The sequence below is a fragment of the Danio rerio genome, chromosome 5 (genome assembly GCF_052040795.2).
Source record: "Danio rerio strain M-AB ecotype USA chromosome 5, GRCz13ab, whole genome shotgun sequence".
Classification (NCBI taxonomy): Eukaryota; Metazoa; Chordata; class Actinopteri; order Cypriniformes; family Danionidae; genus Danio; species Danio rerio.
Genome location: NC_141025.1, coordinates 12,937,531 through 12,958,586, shown reverse-complemented (window position 1 = coordinate 12,958,586; position 21,056 = coordinate 12,937,531). Strand labels below are relative to the sequence as shown.

Here is a 21,056-nt window from a genome sequence, read left to right as displayed (position 1 = left end):
CAGATTGTCAGCAACGATGAGGCCAATAATGCGATTTTTTTTTTTTTCTGTTCAAGTATAGGAGCCCAGCAGGCACACAACATCGTAAGACGTTAATATTAGGTTAGACTATTATTAAGTCATGATGTCAGATGACCAAAATTCAGTGTCTAGCCAGCGAAAAAGTGATTTTGACGGCCAATAACAACGTCAAATTACGTTGATATTTGGTTGATTTTAGGTTGTGATGGAAAGTTACCAAAATCCAATGTCTGATAGATGTCATAGTGGTAACATCCACACAACGTCAAGGTGTAACATGATTAGACGTTGATATTTGGTTGATTTTAGGTTAATTTTATGTTAGACATTGGACATTGACAATGGCTCTGACGTCAACTTTTTCATTTTCAAACAAAATGAAAAAGTTGTACAAAAATGTACAGTGCATCGCTGTACAGTATATTAAAGCCGCATTCAATTCATATTAATTAATTAATTAATTAATTAATTTATTTATTTATTTATTTATTTATTTATTTATTTATATAGCACTTTTTGCAATGTAGATTGTGTCAAAGCAGCTTAACATAGAAGTTCTAGTAAATTGAAACCATGTCAGGCATATGAAATCTTAATGTGATATTTAAGCGCTCGTTATGTGTAAAGTACAGATTTTGGTGCCTTTTATATACTCGACAGCTCTAACAAATCTCTGTCTTATAAAAAAAAAAAAAACGAACAGCCAAAATATTGTGCTAAATAACCTTTCATCTTCATTAAAATGCATGGGTTTGGATTGATGTGATGGGGAGTGCACGCTGACAGAATATCATCTTTAAAAAAGAGATCTGAAAGGAACCTTTTCAGCTTAACATAACTAATATTTACGCAAATCACACCACTGACAGTTTTTTTTTTATTATTGCTTATTTGTTTTCTCTTTTATTTGGTTGGGTGGGGGGATAATCTTTCATTTTAAATGTGTTTTATAGAAGTCTGTTATGCTCATTACGTTTATTTGATTGAAAACTGATTTAAAAAATACATGTTTTACCATATACAGTAAAATCCGTAATTTTCAGCATCATTATTCCAGCATCACATGGTGTTTTTCTAATATGCAGTGCTCGAAAATCTTTAATATACAAGACCTGTGATATATATATAAGCACTAATTTTGTGTAAAGTACAGATTTCGGTGCCTTTTATATACTTGACAGCTGTAGCAAATCTCAGTTTGTCTTATAAAATAAAAGAACAGCCAGAATATTGTGCTAAATAACCTTTCATATTCATAAAAATGCATGGGTTTGGATTGATTTGATGGGGAGTGCACACTGACAGAATTTCATCGTTAAAAAGGAGATCTGAAAAGAACCTTTTCATGCCAACATGACTAACACTTACGCAAATCACACCGCTGACAGTTTTTTGTTTGTTTATGTGTGTTTTCTCTTTTATTTGGTTGGGTGGGGATAATCTTCCACTTTACATGTATTTTTAATAGAAGTCTATTATGCTCACTGCGCTTATTTGATTAAAAACAGATTGTTTTTGTTATTATTTTTAAAATCACAGCTTTGAGTTTTACCATATACAGTAAAACCCTGAGTTTTCTGCATCATTATTCCAGCTCCACTCTGTGTTATTCTAATATGCAGTGCTCTAAAAACTGATATGCAAGCACTAATATTGTGTAGAGTCAGATTTCGGTACCTTTCATACACTTGACAGCTGTAGTCTTTGTCTTATAAAAAAAATAGAACAGCCAGAATATTGTGCTAAATAACCTTTCATCTTCATTAAAATGCATGGGTTTGGATTGATGTGATGTGGAGTGCATGCTGACAGAATTTTATCTTTAAAAAGCAGATCTGAAAAGAACCTTTTCAGCTTAACATGACTAATATTTACGCAAATCACACCACTGACAGATTTTTTATTATTGCTTATGTGTTTTCCCTTTTATTTGGTTGGGTGGGGGGATAATCTTTCATTTTAAGTGTATTTTATAGAAGCCTATTATGCTCATTACGTTTAATTGATTAAACTGATTTAAAAATATACATTTTTTTTAGATCACAGCTTTCCATGTACAGTAATGTGGGGATGGTATACAGTTTTAACCCAAAGAATGACCAGTCTGTCAGATAAAGAAGAGTCGGAGTCAGAGATTCAAATAAATAAACAAATTTAACTGAGGATAGTTTGCAGTTTCATCAGCAGAAGCCAGCTTCAACACTCGCAATGAGTTCCTAGGCCACTCAGTTCCACTCAAGATCTCCGTGACCTCTGACCTAGTTTGGTGGCTCCTGAAAATAGTTATAAAGAGACAGGCAAATGCACTGAACATTTTTATATTAAGCAATGTGTTAACTTTATTTAAATAATGAGAAACAGGATGATGAGAAATGGGTAAAAGTTAATCCATGCTGAAAGGGATTGGAAGTTATATATTTCCGAATCCTTCAGTAAAAACCCATAGTTTTCAGTATTATTACTCCAGCATCACACTGTGTTATTCTAATATGCAGTGCTCCAAAATATGTAATATACAAAAACTGTGATGTATAAGCACTCATTTTGTGTAAAGTACAGATTTCGGTGCCTTTCATATGCTTGACAGCTGTAGCAAATCTCCGTTTGTCTAATAAAAAAAGAACAGCCAGAATATTGTGCTAAATAACCTTTCATCTTCATATAAATGCATGGGTTTGGATTGATGTGATGGGGAGTGCACCACGAACCTTTTCAGCTTAACATGACTAATACTTTTACGCAAATTACAACGCTGACAGTCCACAACACAAGGTGCTTGCTGAATGTTTTGAAAGTCTGCCATTCACCGCCGTTTATGTGCCAAAGCAGGGCTATTGAGAACGTCATGTTGATGTTCTGGCCTTCATTTTTGTGTCTCCTCAGGGTTTGCAGGAGTACGAGGAATGGAAGTGGTACAATAATCCTACCATGGTGGAGGTGCTGGAGGAGTTTCCATCCCTCCAGATCCCCTCCACCCTACTCTTGACGCAGCTGCCTCTCCTACAGCCGCGCTACTACTCCATCAGCTCCTCTCCAGACCTCTATCCTGGAGAGATCCACCTCACTGTGGCCGTGGTGTCCTATCGACCAAGAGGTAAGAAATCGGAGGGTTTGGTTGAGAATTGCTTTTAATGGAAGTGTTTCTGCCACAGGATTACACAAAGAAACAGGTAATGGCAGTGTGTAGTTCACAATTAATTTTTTTCTTGTAATTCTAAAAACAACTGCTTGAGATACACTGTTAATGCTGTTACGTCCCGACCAGTCTAGGGTTGGTGGGAACAATAACAAGTGTAAAAAAATAAATAAAGAGAAACTCAAATACTCAATTTAGGGTTTTCCCCTTCTCCTGTCTCAACTCACAATAATCACAACGCTGATCAAGTAGTAACAATATTTATTTACTTAGAAAACAAAGATAGAAGCATCTCTTCGGAAGGGAATCCAGGCCAAAATAATAAACAAAAAGACAGCTAACTTGCGGGGAAATAATTCTAACTTACCTGCTCAAATAAAAGTACCCCAAATAAAATTACAGCAAGCTTCCCTTTCTCCCTTGCTACCACAAACCAGGAGAAAACGTTTTAAAGTAAATGGCGATTCCCAACCTACCGCTTCTGTTTCTCCAAAACTAATATATATAAATAGGTATTTAATCAGAAAAGCCAATAGATTCACATTTAACAGAGAGTCGTTTAAGAAAATAATTAGTAACAGAAATCAATCTATTCACACCAAGTCAACCAACAATTTGGGGCAGGAGATAGGAGACGCTCGGAACAACAGCAGCGACGACGACGGAGATTTGCGACCTGCACCGAGCAGAAAGATCTCCCCATTGTTCCTCTCCTCCAGCTTATATACGCTCCCACACGCAACACGGCTGGACCGCAATCAAGCGCAGCTCTAGAGGGAGGGGGAGAGAGAGAGAGAAAGCTGCGCATGCTCCACAGCGCACAACACAACATCAGCTCCAAATGCATAACAAAACACAAATCTGTATATATATAATATTTATATATATAAAATTAGCAAACAAATAATTAATACGTTCTATAACGTAACAATGCTTTGTATAAATTACACAGTATTTAACTGTAATATGAACTGTATTTTACTGTAGGACCGTTAAGTATGTTACTGTAGTTTAAAGTTGCATTGTAAAATTACGTTATGTTTTACTGTAAAAATATACATACAATTTTATAATTGCAAATACAGCAAGATAAATGGTCCTCCAAATGGAAAGTGTTTTTGCTGTAATTTACAGTAAGTTACTATAAACTGCTTAGAGTGAGTTACCGTAGATTCTAAAAGAAATTGACAAGTGTAATTTTTCAATTTCAAAATGTAGGTTTGGATTTGCACAAAATATGTCAGAAGTCTAAAGATTATTGCTCACATTTCAGATATATTTCTAACTGAGATAAGTGTTTTGATAAGAAATTGTGAGATTGCAATGTGGTAAATGCACACGGCCTGACTTTCTATTATAAAATTGCTATATATATATATATATATATATATATATATATATATATATATATATATATATATATATATATATATATATATATATATATATATATGCACTAACTGTAGGCGAGCAATCTGAGACTTAGGCAGCCCAAAATAGAGAGAGTTACAATAGTCTAACCTGGAGGTATAAGCTCATGTATGGCAATTTCTAGAGAATGTAATGTGAGGGAGGACTTAATTTTATAGAGAAGGCGAAATTGGTAAAAGCTATTTCCAACCACATTTGAAATATGTTTATTCAATGTTAAGTTCTGATTTAATGTTATGCCTAATGTCATGTACCTGAGGTGATCAGAATTCCTCCAAGTTGGCAATAAGTGTAATGAGAATTTGAGAACGAGATATCTTTAGTTTGCAAAGTATAGCAGCTTAGTGGATCTGAACACAATTTGAGATGTTTTTGAGAACTTTTTTGAAACTAAAGGCATAAAATTACTGAAATGTATATTATAAATAAGAATAAATAGAAATTATATATATATATATATATATATATATATATATATATATATATATATATATATATATATATATATATATATATATATATATATTTATATATATATATATATATATATATATATATATATATATATATATATATATATATATGGAGAGATTTTTTTTCCCAGAAGTCAAGTTTTAATTTTATATATTATAAAAAGTCGATATCTTTTTTCCCAGAAGGCAAGTCTGCTTTGCAAGTCTGAGTTCGCTCTAAAAAAATACTTCATCGTTTACCTAGCAAGAAAAATTTTAGAAAGATTACTAAAATGCCTAATATTTACATATGTATTTATTCTTCTGTTTCCCAGTATGCAGAGATGCACTGATTGAGATGTTCTAAATAAAGTATGCAGTCTTTGATGGAAACTAATCCTCACCGATGGTCACCGGAGACACATTTAGTAATAATAATGTGTCTCAGCTGATCACTTTAACACCAGATGTTCGAGCAGGTGTAACCATTGCCTGATGTTATGCTTAACAAATTCAACCCGCTTCACAATGTTTGCAGTGCTTCTCTATCAAACTGCGAGTGTCACACTAAACAGCCTCTCACTTTCAACACTTAGCATGACATACAGCCTGAAAACTCCAATTTTCCCGACAGCGCTACGGGATGAATAATTGGGTGCTTAATAAGAGACTATGAACTTAATTAGCAATTCGACTGAAGTGCCTAATGAACTATGAATAATCGGTATTGTCAGAGAAGAAAGCGAGTTTAATTTTGACTGTTCATCTAATAGCGGCTCATTTATTTTAAAGATAGGGATTGCATTAAAGCTAAAATGATCAGATCTGCTCACTTGCTGATAAGCCTTTTTACTTAACACGCGTGAAAGAGAAATCGTAATTTAATCTCTCTTCCGCATTTTAAATTCATTGTAAACATGTAATTATGTGCATAATGGCCTAATTGGCGGGTAAAATATAGCAATTTTAGTCCATTTGATGTCAGCCTGCTGCAGTTTTTCGGTTGTCAGGTTGTGTGTCAGAGGTTTTGATGTTAAAAGATTGTGTGTTCTATTCTGGTTAGATGGAGAAGGGCCTATTCATCATGGAGTTTGTTCCTCGTGGCTCAACAGCTTGGATGAAGGCGATACAGTGCCGTGCTTTGTCAGAGGGTAAAGCGCAAATGCACTTCTCAAATTTAGGCTAGCACCCATCTATGGGGATTTACAGCTACCTATCTTAAAATAGTAACAGTTCTTGAACCCAGTGAGCTACAAACAAAAACTAGGTATCATTGGAAAGAAGACACTTTGATCCATTTATATACATTCAACGGCCACTTTATTAGGTACACCAGTCCAACTGCTTGTTTACGCAAATTTCTAATAAGCCAATCGCATGATTGTAACTCAATGCATTTAGGCATAAAGACATAGTCAAGACAAACTTCTGCAGTTCAGAGTGGCAAAGAAAGCTTATTTAATTGACTTTGAATGTGGCATGGTTGTTGGTGCCAGAAGGACTGGTCTGAGTATTTCGGAAACTGCTGATCTACTGGGATTTTCACACACAACATCTTTAGGGTTCACAGAGAATGGTCTGAAAAAGATATAAAATATCCAGTGAGTGACAGTTCTGTGGGCACAAATGCCTTCTTGATGTCAAAGGAGAATGGCCAGATTGGGTCGAGCTGATAGAAAGGCAACAGTAATTCTAATAACCACTCTTTACAACCGAGATATGCAGAAGAGCATCTCTGAACACACAACACAATGAACCTTGAGGCAGATGGGCTACAGCAGCAGAAGACCACACACGGTGCTACTCCTGTCAGCTAAGAACAGAAAACTGAGGCTACAATTTGCACAGGCTCACCAAAAATGGACAATAGAAGATTGGAAAACTTTGCCTGGTCTGATGAGTTTCCATTTCTGCTGCAACATTCGGATGGTTGAGTCAGAATTTGGCATCAACAACATGATACAACTGCTTTGTATCAACGGTTCAGGCTGGTGGTGGTGGTGTAATATGTGGGGGATATTTTCTTGGGCCCATTAGTACCAATTGTGCATCGTGTCAACGACACATCCTACCGGAGTATTGATGCTGACCATGTCCATCCCTTTATGACCACAGTGTACCCATATTCTGATGGCTACTTCCAGCAAGATAACGCTCCATGTCATAAAGCGTGAATCATCTCAGACTGGTTTCTTGAACATGACAATGAGTTCACTGTACTCAATTGGCCTCCACAGTCATCAGATCTCAATCCAATAGAGCAGCTTTGGGATGTGGTGGAACGGGAGGTTCGCATAATGGATGGGCAGCTGACGAATCTGCAGTAAATACGTGATACTATCATGTCAATATAGACCAAAATCTCTGAGGACTATTTCCAGTACCTTGTTGAATCTATGCCACAAAGGATTAAGACAGTTATGAAGGCAAAGGGAAGTCCAACCCGGTACTAGTAAGGTGTACCTAATAAAGTGGCTGGTGAGTGTGTGTGTCAGTTTAATGCTAAAAAGATTAAAATGTTATACAGTACAAGCTAAAGTAATGAGTAAGAATAATTGTACTGTTCAATATTTGCATTTTTTAAATACAAACACAGGACAACATTTTTGTAATTACCTAGAAAAAAAGTGCCTTTTAAGCAAAGTGTCTTTTGAGTTTATTTATTAATTAGATGAGTATAGTATGCAAAATAAGTTTTCTGAGACTATATCAGTGTCCTTCTCTCCCTCACCGTCAGAGGCACTTTCTCAAAATCGACCTTCCCGAACTAAAACTGTAACAGCATTACAAACATAATTTGGTCTAGAGCACAGGTGTCAAACTCAGTTCCAAAAGGGCCGCAGCTCTGCACAGTTTAGTTCCAACCCTAATTAAACACACCTGATTAAACTAATTAAGTCCTTCAGGCTTGTTTGAAACCTACAGGTAAGTGTGTTGGAGCAGGGTTGGAACTAAACTGTGCAGGGCTTCGGCCCTCCAGGAATTGAGTTTGACACCCCTGGTCTAGATTCACAGTTTAAGTATCTTTGTAAAGAAGACACTTTGGACTTTACTATTCGTCATCTAGAGCAGTGTTTCTCAACCTTGTTCCTGGAGGCCCACCAGCACTGCATGTTTTGGATGTCTCCTTTGTCTGTCACACCCATTACAGGTCTTGCAGTCTCTGCTAATGAGATGATGATCGGAATCAGGTGTGTTTGGATAAGGAGACATGGCAAAAAGTGCAGAACTGGTGGTCTTCCAGGAACAGGGTTAAGAAACACTGATAGTTTATTATGCTCAAAACGAGGAAAAAAAATGTATAGATGCTTAAGTGATCCAATGGCACCGCACTGAGAATGTTATTATTTCATAAACAAATACATGAAATTAGTCCTGGAGCAATGCAGAAAAGTAAAAGGTCAAAAGCCACACATCTCCTCGATTTGTTTTGAATTTGATGAGGATATCAGATACTAGAGAGCATTTAGTGTATTTCTGTTTTTATTGATGCATATTAGTCAAAGAGTTTTACGGAATCAAATCACCATACATCAATTGCTCCAATCTATCAGCAGTTGAATATCTAAATGAATTGAATCAAACAGTAAAATGATATATTCTCTCATCAAAAACAATATTTAAGGCGGAACACAAATAAAAAATATATACAATAAGGTAAATACACTTCTCAAATTTGTCCACTGAGGTTTGGGTTTTGTGTTTTAGGGCTCCATCCTTCCGTATGCCAAAAGACAGCCAGGTTCCTTGCATTCTGATTGGTCCTGGCACTGGAATCGCTCCATTCAGAGCCTTCTGGCAACAGAGACAGTACGATGTCGAAAATAAAGGTAGGGTTTGATTGCTTCCAGATCTGAGCCATTTCAGTTAACTGTTCTGAGAAAGATTTATTTGTCAAGGATATAAAATGATTTTTTTTAAACTAAATACATTTGCTTGTTTATCTGTTTATGGAATGTTATTTTCCATAATAGTTAGAAATTATTGATAAAGGAAAGTATCAATGACATAAAATTGTATTAATTTACTTTTTTTCTCAGTAGGCAAAATGTTGTATTTGTTTACTTGTGCAATCTTTTATTTAAAATAATGTAACTATTTATTTATTTAGTGTATTTTTATTGTTTTTCGCTACACTTTTGTAGTATAAAAGTAAGTAACATGTTATATTTGTTTAATAATGCAATGTTTTTTCATTAATATTATTTATTTATTTAGTGTATCTTTGTTATTTTCACCCTTTTGTAGTATAAAGTAATTTTTGGTGTATTTTTAGGCACACTTTTGTTGTATAAAAGCAAGCAAAATGTTATATTTGTTTAATAATTCAATGTTTTTTTCATTAATATGATTTATTTATTTATTTAGTGTATTTCTGTTATATTTTGCACACTGTTGAAGTATAAAAGTAAGAAAAAGATTATGTTTGTTAAAAAAATGCAATGTTTTCTTTTCATTAATATTATTTGTTTTGATGTATTTTTATTTTTGTCACACTTTTGTAGCATGAAAGCAAGCAAAAAATATTATATTGGTTTATTAACGCAATATTTTTTTCATTATATATTTATTTATTTAGTGTATTTTTGTTATTTTTTGCCACACTTCTGTAGTATAAAGTAAAATGGGTTATTTGTTTATTAATGCAATGTTTTATATTAATTATTGTTAATTGTTTTTTCTTCAGTTAATTTTTGTTATTTTTTTGCCACACTTTTGTAGTATAAAAGTAAGTAACATGTTATTTTCCTGTACCAATGCTATTTTTTTCATTAATATGATTCATTTATTTATTTATTTAGGGTATTTTTTGTTGTATAAAGTAAGCAACATGTTATATTTGTTTAATAATACAATGTTTTCTTTTTATTAATAATAATTATTTATTTATTTATTTAATGTATTTTTTGCCACACCTTTGTAGGATAAAAATAAGCTAAATGTTGTATTTGTTTATTAATGCAATGTTTTTTATTAATATTTATTGTTTATTTATTTAGTGTATTTTAGTTATTTTTTTGCCACACTTTTGTTGTATAAAATTAAGCAAAATATTATGTTTGTTTAATAATGCAATGTTTGTTTGTTTTTTCATTAATATGAATTATATATATAATTAATCTAATTATAATTTTATTATAATTAATCTTTTTTGTGTATTTTGGCCACACTTTTGTTGTATAAAAGTAAGCTAACTGTTATATTTGTTTATTAATGCAATGTTTTCTTTTCAATAATATAATTTTTTTGTGTATTTTTTTTGTGTTGACTTTTATTGTATAAAAATAAGCTAAATGTTATATTTTTTTATTAATGCAATGTTTTATATTAATTAATATTAATTATTTATTTATTTAGTGTATAAAAAAGTAAGCTAAATATTATATTTGTTTAATAATGCTATATTTACTTTTAAATAATGTGAATTATTTATTTATTTAGTGCATTTTTGTTATTAGTTATTTTGTTATTATTAGTTGTTTTGTTATTATTTATAGCTTAAAAATAAGCTAAATGTTGTATTTGTTTATTAAAGCAATTTTTAATTATTAATTAATTAATTAAATTAATTAATTAATTATTAATTTATTTAGTCTATTTTTGTTATTTTTGCCACACTTTTGTTTTATAAAATTAAGCAAAATGTTGTATTTGTTTAACAATGCAGTGTTATCTTTTTAGTAGTATTTTTTATTTATTTATTTAGTGCACTTTTGTTATTTTTGCCACCCTTTTGTTGTATAAAATTAAGCAAAATGTTATATTTGTTTAATAATGCAATGATTTTTTTAATTGATGTTATTTTTTATTTATTATTTCTTTAATGTATTTTTGCCACGTTTGTAGTATAAAAGTAAGCAAAATGTTATGTTTGTTTATTAATATAATTTAACATAAGTTGTCAACAAAATGCAGCTTATTAAATGTATTAATGTACATCGACATTAACATAAGTAAATTAAATGTACTTTTCAAAATTTATGAAGTTGTATATTTATATTACAATTATATTATATTTTCTGATTAATTCTTTATTGCACAACTGAATATATTGTATATATAATGTGAATATATTTGCACAGACATACCTTGTCAATTTGCATTAAAACATGACAACTTATTTCAATCAGGAATCAAGGCTTGCCCCATGATCTTGGTGTTTGGTTGTCGGCAGTCCCAGATTGACCACATTTACAAGGAACAGACCATCCAAGCCAAGAACAAGGAAGTGTTTAAAGAGCTTTACACGGCATACTCTAGAGAGCCCGGAAGACCAAAGGTTAGGACTTTATTAATTGTTAGATTTTTTAATTTAAATGTATACATGTATTACTAAGAAGAAAATAGAGAAAATGTCAGACAGGTGGGCCTTCAAAAAAAATGTATCTGAAAATGAATTAGGAAGTGAAAAAAGTCTTAGATTGTGAACCCTGTAAGAATAAGAAATTTGTCGTTGCACCATGTGCTTTATACTCTTTTATCCTTTTTGTCATCTAAATAACAGAATTTTTGTAATAAACATTTAACAACTTTCTTTCAGTGTTTGTTATAAATGTCTAATGGCTTGTTTGGTGTTTTTTTTTTTTTTTTCTCTCTCAGAAATATGTCCAGGATGTGCTCCGCGAGCAGCTATCTGAAACTGTGTACAAATGTCTAAGAGAAGAAGGAGGACACATCTATGTCTGTGGGGACGTCACCATGGCCGGAGACGTCCTGAAAACTGTCCAGCAGATCTTTAAACTGCACGGCAACATGTCTCTGGAAGATGCGGGTTTCTATATCAGCAAACTACGGGTTAGATTATAGTATTTTTAACTTAATACTGGAGTCAGTGCTGCTGTTTGGCCATTTATTTAAAGATGTTGATAGGTATTATTCTTTTTTTTTCTTTTTTTTACACTTTAAGAGTTTCTTTTATTTTTGTTGAACAAAAAAAAAAGATATTTTGAAGAATGTTGACAACACCATAATACACCGTAGAATGCAAGGTCATTTGAAAAGCTATTTTTTTCTCAATGCAGGATGAGAATCGATACCATGAGGACATTTTTGGTGTAACCCTGCGCACTTACGAGGTCACCAACCGTCTGAGGTCAGAATCCATTGCGTACATCGAGGAGAGCAAGAAAGATATAGATGAGTAAGTCCTGTCCTCCTCTATCCTTGACCTACCATGAGTGATTTTTGTTCGTATGAAGGGCAGTGTTTAGGGTCACACTTTTAGCACGGTACAGAATATATGTTCGCTAAAAACAGCACACTATCTGTAATTCAGGGGAGTGACACCAACAACAGAAGGTAGGATCCAAATGCAGGTTTATTCACAGTCAGGCAAGCAGTGGTCAATACGGGTGCAAACAGGTGTGTGAGGACAATTTAGAATCATAGTCAAAATAACAAGCAAGAGGTCGGAAGGCAGGCGGCAGACAAGGATAACTAAATAAACAAGGCTAGGTTCAAGACGCAGGAAAACAAGACAAGGCAAACGCGTTGTAATGCTACTTTACAGTGAACAAGACTCGGCAAACTGAAGGGGTGAATGTGTGGCTTAAATAGTGTGTGTTAATCAGTCTCTGACAATCCTCAGGTGGTGTGAATGTAATCAGTCTAGATGAGGAAGCATGTGTGAGTGTTACCCGAGTGCATGTATGACTATGTAGTCCAGAAATGGCAGATTTGTAGTCCATAGTTATTGTAGGTGCGATCTTATGGGAAATGATCGCTGGTAATCGTGACACTATCCAATAAATATGAAAAAAAACTACAAGTAAAATCACAACTGAATACAATGTAGTAAAGAAACTATTGAACAGTTCAGGGATCTAACAGCAATTTTCAGGTACAGAATCTGAATAATACAATTAAATAAAAGGGCTCATTCTCACAGAACATGTCTTTGCTTTTTAAAAAAGCGAGACGGGATGGTTTAAAAAAATACCTGGTAATTTCATTTTGAATGTTGCATGACAAAAATTGGCATAGTATGCAACAAAAAAGACTGGACAAATATTAAATACAAATTAGGAAAGATCAAGTCAGAAGGAATCTCCTGCATGTCAGGGAGGTGAGTTGCGGATGTTTGATCTTACTAAAGCAACCCTTCAGCCAATGTTAGTTGTTTGTTTGAGGTTAGGATTTAACAGGTGTAATAAAGAGCAAGCAAGGCAGACGTTAGAGACAGATCTAAGTGCAGATTATTATGGTTTTCATAGATTATTAGTTTTATTAACATAAATTAGATTCACTGTATTTCCGATAAGATTTCATTTACGATTTTGATTTAAAAGTTAGATTGAAAAAAATTGTACTGTGTAGATACTGTATATTGGATTATTGCTGCGCACTTACACTAACTGGCCACTTTATTAGGTAAAGTTCACTATTACTAAGTTGGACCAACTTTTGCCTTCTGAAAAGCCTTAATCCTTTTTGGCATAGATTTAACAAGATAGTGGAAATAATTCTCAGAGATTTTGGTTCATATTGACATGAGAGCATCACGCAGTTGCTGCAGATTTGTCAGCTGCACATCCATGATGCGAATCTCCAGTTCCACCACATCCCAAAGCTGCTCTATTAGATTGATATCTGGTGACTGTGGATGCCATTTGAGTACCATGAACTCATTGTCATGTTCAAGAAACCAGTCTGAGATGGCACGTTAATCTGCCGAAAGTAGCCATCTAAAGATGGGTACACTGTGGTCATAAAGGGATGGACATGGTCAGCGACAATATTCAGGTGTGCCAAGAGTATTGGAAGCCAAAGTGTGCCAAGACAATATCCCCCACATCATTACACAACCACCACCAGCCTGAATCAGTGATACAAGGCAGGATGGATCCATTCTTTCATGTTGTTGATGCCAAATTCTGACCTTACTATCTGAATGTTGCAGCAAAAATTTAAACTCATCTGACCAGGAAAACTTTTTCCAATCTTCTATTGTCCAATTTTGGTGAGCCTGTGCGAATTGTAGCCTCAGTTTTCTGTTCTAAGTTGACAGGAGTGGCACCCGGTGTGGTCTTCTGCTGCTGTAGCCCATCTGCCTCAAGGTTGGACGATGGTTGTGCATGAAAATCCCAGTAGATCAGCATTTTCCGAAATACTTAGACCAGCCCAATTGGCACCAACAACCATGCCACGGTCACTTTTGTCACCGGAAGTCACTCAAGTCACCTTTCTTCCCCATTCTGATGCTGAACTGCACCATGTCTTGCATGCCTAAATGCATAAAGATGCTGCCATGTGGTTAACACGCAGTCAGATATTTCGCCGAACAGATCTGCCACTTTTGGCGCTCATAAACAATCATAAAGCCCTCGTGCTGCAGGAATGAGGAGGTCTGCTGAAGGCGCGCAGCTGTCGTGCAGTGAGAGGTTTGCGTCTTTAATAAATGACGGCAGTTTGCGTTCACTGAACAGTAAGAATTATTAATAAATCCATATGAAACAGTGCCTTAAAAGCCACGTCTCGCTTTCAGTTTCGGGCTTTGGTGCGTTTTCACTCACACACAAGCGTACCGCGCCAAAACCCAAGTGAACCGGGCTCAGGCACACCTCTTCCGACCGGGCCAGGGCCGGCCAAGTAAACCGTGCTTAAGCCTGATTCAGCGCACTCACACTTCTCAAACGATCCGGGAAACGGGCCTGGTCACGGTACGGATGGCATTGTGTGAGTAGGCCCTTAGTCTTCGTCAAGCCATTGGTTAGAGTCAGTCAGGCTTGTTGGTTTGATGTACTTCACACGTTGTCTCTCGTCAGGTTAGCATTGTGTCAAGTTGACCCATTTCAGCTTGTAGAATTATCGTTCGCCATCAGCTGAAGAGAGCACTCTGACTGACTATTCAGCAACAAATCAGAGCCAAAAAACAAAAAACTGACGTAATTGTAATGTTTAGTACTCGGTTTCCTCTGCGTTGTGTGTAGTAGAGATGAGATTTGACACCCAATCACGCCTCAAACAGATCACTTTATTCTGGCAAACACAATGAAAACACAGTGATCAGTCCCAGACAGTCCAACATGTCGTCCACGACCACTCTCTTAGCTGGAGCGAAAAATAATGAAGTAAACACAACACATGAGTTGGGAAAAACAGTAAATATTAAATAATGTACCTGGCAAACACAATGAAAACACAGTGATCAGTCCCAGACAGTACAACATGTCGTCCTGCAATGACTGGTTCATACCAGTGATCATAAAATCAAAAAGAAAAGATACATTGTGAATAATTAAAACAAAAAGATCAACAAAAATATACACTTTACAGGAGCACTCACTGACCACGACCACTCTCTTAGCTGGCGCGAATAATAATGACCCGTCCGGAACCAGTTAACAACATGCCACCAGCCAATAAACAGAGAGGAGGGTCATTTAGAATTAAAGGGCCATGTACATAAAAGAAAAGCAAGTGGAAGCACTTTTACAACCTGTTACATAATCAAATAAAAAAAGTCAAGAACAAACATCTATTTTAATCAGCCTCCTCCATTCGGACTCTTTACTTTTACTCTTTACTTTACTCCTTTACTTTGGTAGGAAGTGGCAAACTCACTCCACTGAACAGACACATGCACTGATAGGGTTCAACCTGTGCAGTGTTCATGCCCTTTTTTTTCTTGAATAAAAAGTGCCCTTCCATGTTCGCAATCTTGTCCCCCCACATCCCCACCCCCTCACCCCACACTAGTTGTTTAGTGTCAGCTTGATGTGTCCCAAGCCCTAAGATAAAGACTAAAAATCCAAATTTGCTGTCAAAATGAAGTCTGTAGGAGGGCCTTAGATGACAGTAGATACAGCCTCAGTGAACGCCAGCAGGAAACACAGAGATGAGAAGAGGCTGCAGAGTAACAGGATTAGTGTGAGGAGAGCGCCTGTGCTTCTGTGTTTGCGCTCTCACAGATAAGAGCTTGTTCATAACACACTCGCCATGAGAGCGACAAGTGCTTTAACCATAGCACACCATAAACTGGCCGGCGCTCCTGTGAGAGGTGTCACTTCTTTTTCGTGTTTTATGATGGCAGTCCTTGTGCTGGAGGACGAGAGGTTCTTTGCAGGCTGGAAATATTGAGTAAATAAATATATTGCGGTGTAAATATTGTCATGAAAGGTACACTTATGATGAAATGTGAGTGTTATTCAATTTGCAAAGTATGAAAGGTTGGTATTTTTGAGCTGTTGATTGCTTGGTATTTAATGGATGTGAAATGCAGATTAATTAATCAAATTCATCATAATTACAGCCCACATATGTTTATGTGGAATGCAAAAACCGCATGAAATACAGAACTGTTCAAAAAGTTTTGAAAAATCCTTTTAGGTTTGGCAAAGCTGCATTTATTTGATTGGAAATAGAGTACAAATGTTAACCTATTATTATGATTATACAGTATATGATATAAAATCATTTGAATATATTGAAAAAAGTAATTTATTTCTGTAATGCAAAGCTGAATCTGCAGCATCTTTATAAATCATATCATTCATTTATTCATTTTCCTTCAGCTAAGTCCATTTGTTTATCAGGGGTCGTCGCCAGGGAATAAAACTGTAACGGAGGGTCTGACACAGAGGGATCCATTTGCAGTATATTTATTAAACATCAGGCCCGTGCAGAGACCATCTAAAGGGCATGTGCAGGATAAATTTTTTGAAGAGCGGGGGGGCGGGGTTGGGGGAGGGGGGGTTGTTGCGCGCATACTGGAGCGGTGTTGTCGCGCGCGTTCTGATCAGCTGTGTTGTCGCGCGCGTACTCAAGAGCGGTGTTGTCGTGCGCGTACCCAAGAACTCAAGAGCGGTGTTGTCGCGCGCCTACTGAAGAGCGGGACCGAGGGTGTGCCGCGTCGCGGGGGCACTTTTGATAATTTTGGAAGGGCACTTTCTATACAAGACCAAAAAGGGCATGTGCACTGCACAGGTTGAGCCCTATGTGTGCACGTGCCTGTTAAACATAGTTTAATAACAAATAGCACACTGATGTTAAGCGTGTGCGAACTCGCATAAAACACAGTTGTAGTTAGTCGAAGGGCTGGCGGCAGGTAAGTATTCAGGCATGGGTCAAAGGCAGCCGGCGAGGATCAAAGTCAGGATGCAGACTAGAGTTCAGGGCAGGCGGCAGGCAAGACAGAGTCGAGAAACAGTCCAAAATAGTCAACGGGAAAGCAGGCAAGGATTCAGGAAACGCTCAGTAGTGTTAGCCGGGGCAGAACAAGGCTTCGCACTAAGCTGGAGTGAGTGTGTGGCTTATATAGGTGAGTGGGGGTCGTTAGGGGGATGAGGAACAGGTGTGTGTGCTTATCAGTTTAAGTAGATGATGTAATGTCAAGAAGTCCGGTGGTGATGACCTCTGCTGGCCAGAGAGGGGAATGACTGGGACCGAGTCGGTGACAGAAACCAACTTATTCAAATCAGTTCACCTTTGTTTGTATATTGCTTTTACAATGTGAATTGAGTCAAAGCAGCTTTACATAGAAGATGGTAAACTGAAACAGTGTAGTTCAGTTTTCAGAGTTTAAGCTCAGCTCAGTTTAGCTCAGTTCAGTGTGGTTAATAATTACTACTGAGAGTCCAAACACTAAAGAGCAAATCCAACGATGCGTAGCTCTACATATCCCGAACCATGCAAGCCAGTGGTGACAGCAGCGAGGAAAAAACCCAAAAGTTGAGCATGACCACTTCTCCTCTGGCCAAACGTCTTGTGCAGAGCTGCAGTCTAGGCGCTGGAGAATGCTGGACCTCAGTGAAGACTCATCTGTCTCTGAAGCTTCATAGGAATCAGTCACATGCTCTCCGCTCCTCCATGACCAACACAGCAGCTGCTCAGGATACGGCTTGGTCCAGGATTATGGAACCTTGGGATCATCTCGTTGCCGGTTTTGGATCGAATCAGTGGTGCTGCAACTTATCTAGCATATTTTTTACACAGCAGATGCCCTTCCAGCTGCAATCTAGTACTGAAAAACATCCATACACACTCATTCACACACATACACTATGGCCAATTTCATTCATTCACTTTCGTTTCTGCTTAGTCCCTTTATTAATCAAGGGTCGCCACAGCGGAATGAACCGCCAACTTATCCAGCATATGTTTTATGCAATGGATGCCTTTTCAGCAGCATCCCATCACTGGGAAACGTCCATACACACTCATTCACTCACATACACTGTGGCCAATTTAGCTTATTCGATTCACCTATAGCGCATGTCTTTGGACTGTGGGGGAAACTGGAGCACCCGAAGGAAACCCTACGCGAACACAGGCAGAACATGCAAACTCCACACAGAAATGCCAACTGACCCAGCCGAGGCTTGAACTTGCGACCTTCTTGCTGTGAGGCATCAGCGCTACCCATTGCATCACCGCGTCGCCTCCCATTCAGCGTGTGGTATCAAGTTCCATTAAAACAATACTCTTCCAGCAGTTCATACTCGCACCCAATATCTCATTTGTCACAAGGGGCATGCTTGAAATGTTCCTGAAGGAAAGTGAAAGTCGATGGTCAAATTATGTGCTATTACACGTAAAACTGGATCATGAAAGAAATGTTCAAAAATCAACTAATTTAAACACCTTAATTATATTATTGTCTGGTTCAGGTGAAGGCAAATAATTAGATTACTGATTACAATGTAAACATAGTCATTGGCATTGTCATTGTAAACCCTCTCTGAATAATATTTAACCACTTTCTTGTTTTTTTCTCTTCTTCTGTTTACAGGGTGTTTTGCTCATAGTCATCACTTTCAGTCCACGTCGCTGATTTTTGCTCTGGTCAGCCAACCTGAAGCATGATGGGACGCTAACCACGATTTGCGAAAACTGTGCCAAGTTTGTCTGTTCAAAAGCAGTTTCTTCTTTTCTGTTCATTTGAAATGGAATCTTTCTATTTTCTTTGCTGGGTCTTGTTTGATGTGCATCTCTATTATCAGAATCTACATTAACACAAGTACCTTTCACTTGAATTTCTGAATGCACTTTTTTATGTGTCTTTATGCTTTTGTCCTCGATCGCACTTTGTCATGGCCTGCCTTTTTAACGTGTAAGCAAGATCAGTGGCTTTTTCCTGACGTGCAGACATGCATAGATATATTGACTTCACTATTAAGAGAGTTTGGCTTGTGAGTGTGAGGGTTATTGGGAACATTATGATCTGTTTCGGTTAAGGTCCAAGTTTCTGTTAATGCTAAAAAGAGTGGAAATGTTAGTATTTACTGGAGATGAGTCATCTCTAAAAGAACCTAACATAGACAGATAAATAAACTGACTGGAAAATTGCACAATTCTCACTGATTTCACACTGTCCTTGATCCAAATTTGGCCTCAGATCATTTTTGTTGTCGAAAAAAAGTCAACAAATATGAATTTGTCATCTTTCTTTTTCTTCTTCTGCTAATACCACTGATAATAATATAATATCTAAATCTAAATGTGTTATTATTATTATTATTATTATTAATAACAATAATAATATTATCCATCATTCATTCACTTTTTCTTCGGCTTAGTCTATTTCAGAGGTCACCACGGCTGAATGAACCACCAGCTATTCCAGCATGTGTTTTACACAGCGGATACCCTTCTAGCCGCAACCTAGTATTGCGAAACACCCATACACACTCATTTCCGCACACACTTTACCTATAGCGATTGTCTTTGGACTGTGGGGGAAACCGGAACACCGGCGGGAAACCCATGTGAACACGAGGAGAACATGCAAACTGCTCACAGAAATGCCAACTGACCCAGCTGTGACTCGAACCAGCAACCTTTTTGCTGTGAGATGACAGTGCTAACCACTGAGTAGCCGTGCCGCCTGTTATTATTATTATTATTATTATTATTATTATTATTATTATTAATAATAATAATAATTTTGATTTACTAATGAGTAATTAGTAAGTATTAATACTAATACTGTTATCATCATTAATTCAAATGATGATAATGAACACATGATCTGATAATAAACATAAAAAATAATAAATAATGAAGAGGATCTCAATGTGCTGAGGTGTTGTGAGATATAGTTAGAAATCCTGGTAGCACTTTAATAAGGGGGTGTTTATAAGACTGTTATGACATCTTTATAATCAGGATGTGACATGTAATGAATATGAAGTAGTTTTCATGCATGCTTATGTCAATTATTATTAAGTGTCATGAGCTCAGTTTAATATCATTTTAAATGCAAGGTTGACGTTGGTTGTAGGAAACTTGACATACATCACTACTTTCTCTTGGTCATGACAACTTGACATTACAAAGACAACATAACTTGTTATAAATCTGTCATAAACATAATTGTCTATAATCACTTTTGGCCATTCATTCGTTAATTTTCTTTTAGGCGTAATTATTCATAAGGGGTTGCCACAGCAGAATGAACCGCTAAATTATCCAACAAATGTTTTACGCAGTGGATGCCCTTTCAGCTGCAACCCATAACTGGGAAATGTACACATACACACTCATTCACACTCACATACAGTACGGACAACTTTAGCTTACCCAATTCACCTATTGCGCATGTGTTTGGACAGTGGGGCAAATCGAAACACCCGGAGGGAGGCCACGTAAACACTTTGGGGAGAACATGCAAACTCCACACAGAACTGCCAACTGACCCAGCAAAGGCTTGAACCAGCGACCTTCTTGCTGTGAGGTGACAGCGATACCCACTGCACCACCACATCAGCAATCACTTCTTCAACAAAATTAATTAGTCATTAAAATGTATCATTAAAAGTCTCGACACTACACTGAAAAGTGTTTAATAAGATTTAATGAAAAAATCCATTTCTACCACAGTAGTTTAAAATATTAATGACACAATTTATAAAATTCATGACACAATTATAGTGGTCTCGTGACAAAGACAATTTATGAAGTGTTTTTCAAGTTGTTATAACAATGACATCCCAAACAATGTCACATATGCATTTAAAATTACACAACTGAGCCAATGAGTCTTAGATGCAGCCTAATGCTGCATTCACATCAGACAC

At 36.2% G+C, this 21,056-nt stretch overlaps 1 protein-coding gene across 3 annotated transcripts in view; it reads left to right on the top strand.

Annotated features, from left to right (window-relative positions):
- Positions 1-19,325, top strand: part of nos1 (nitric oxide synthase 1 (neuronal)) — a 130,364-nt gene extending 111,039 nt beyond the window's left edge. For 2 of the 3 annotated variants that reach the window (XM_087252824.1, XM_087252823.1), the window contains exons 23-29: positions 2,905-3,115; positions 6,104-6,191; positions 8,749-8,870; positions 11,172-11,320; positions 11,641-11,835; positions 12,063-12,181; positions 18,770-19,325. In XM_087252824.1, coding sequence (XP_087108950.1) covers positions 2,905-3,115; positions 6,104-6,191; positions 8,749-8,870; positions 11,172-11,320; positions 11,641-11,835; positions 12,063-12,181; positions 18,770-18,785 — 900 coding nt within the window. In that variant the 3' untranslated portion in view covers positions 18,786-19,325. 3 annotated transcript variants of the gene reach the window in all.
- The last annotated feature ends 1,731 nt before the right edge of the window (positions 19,326-21,056 follow it).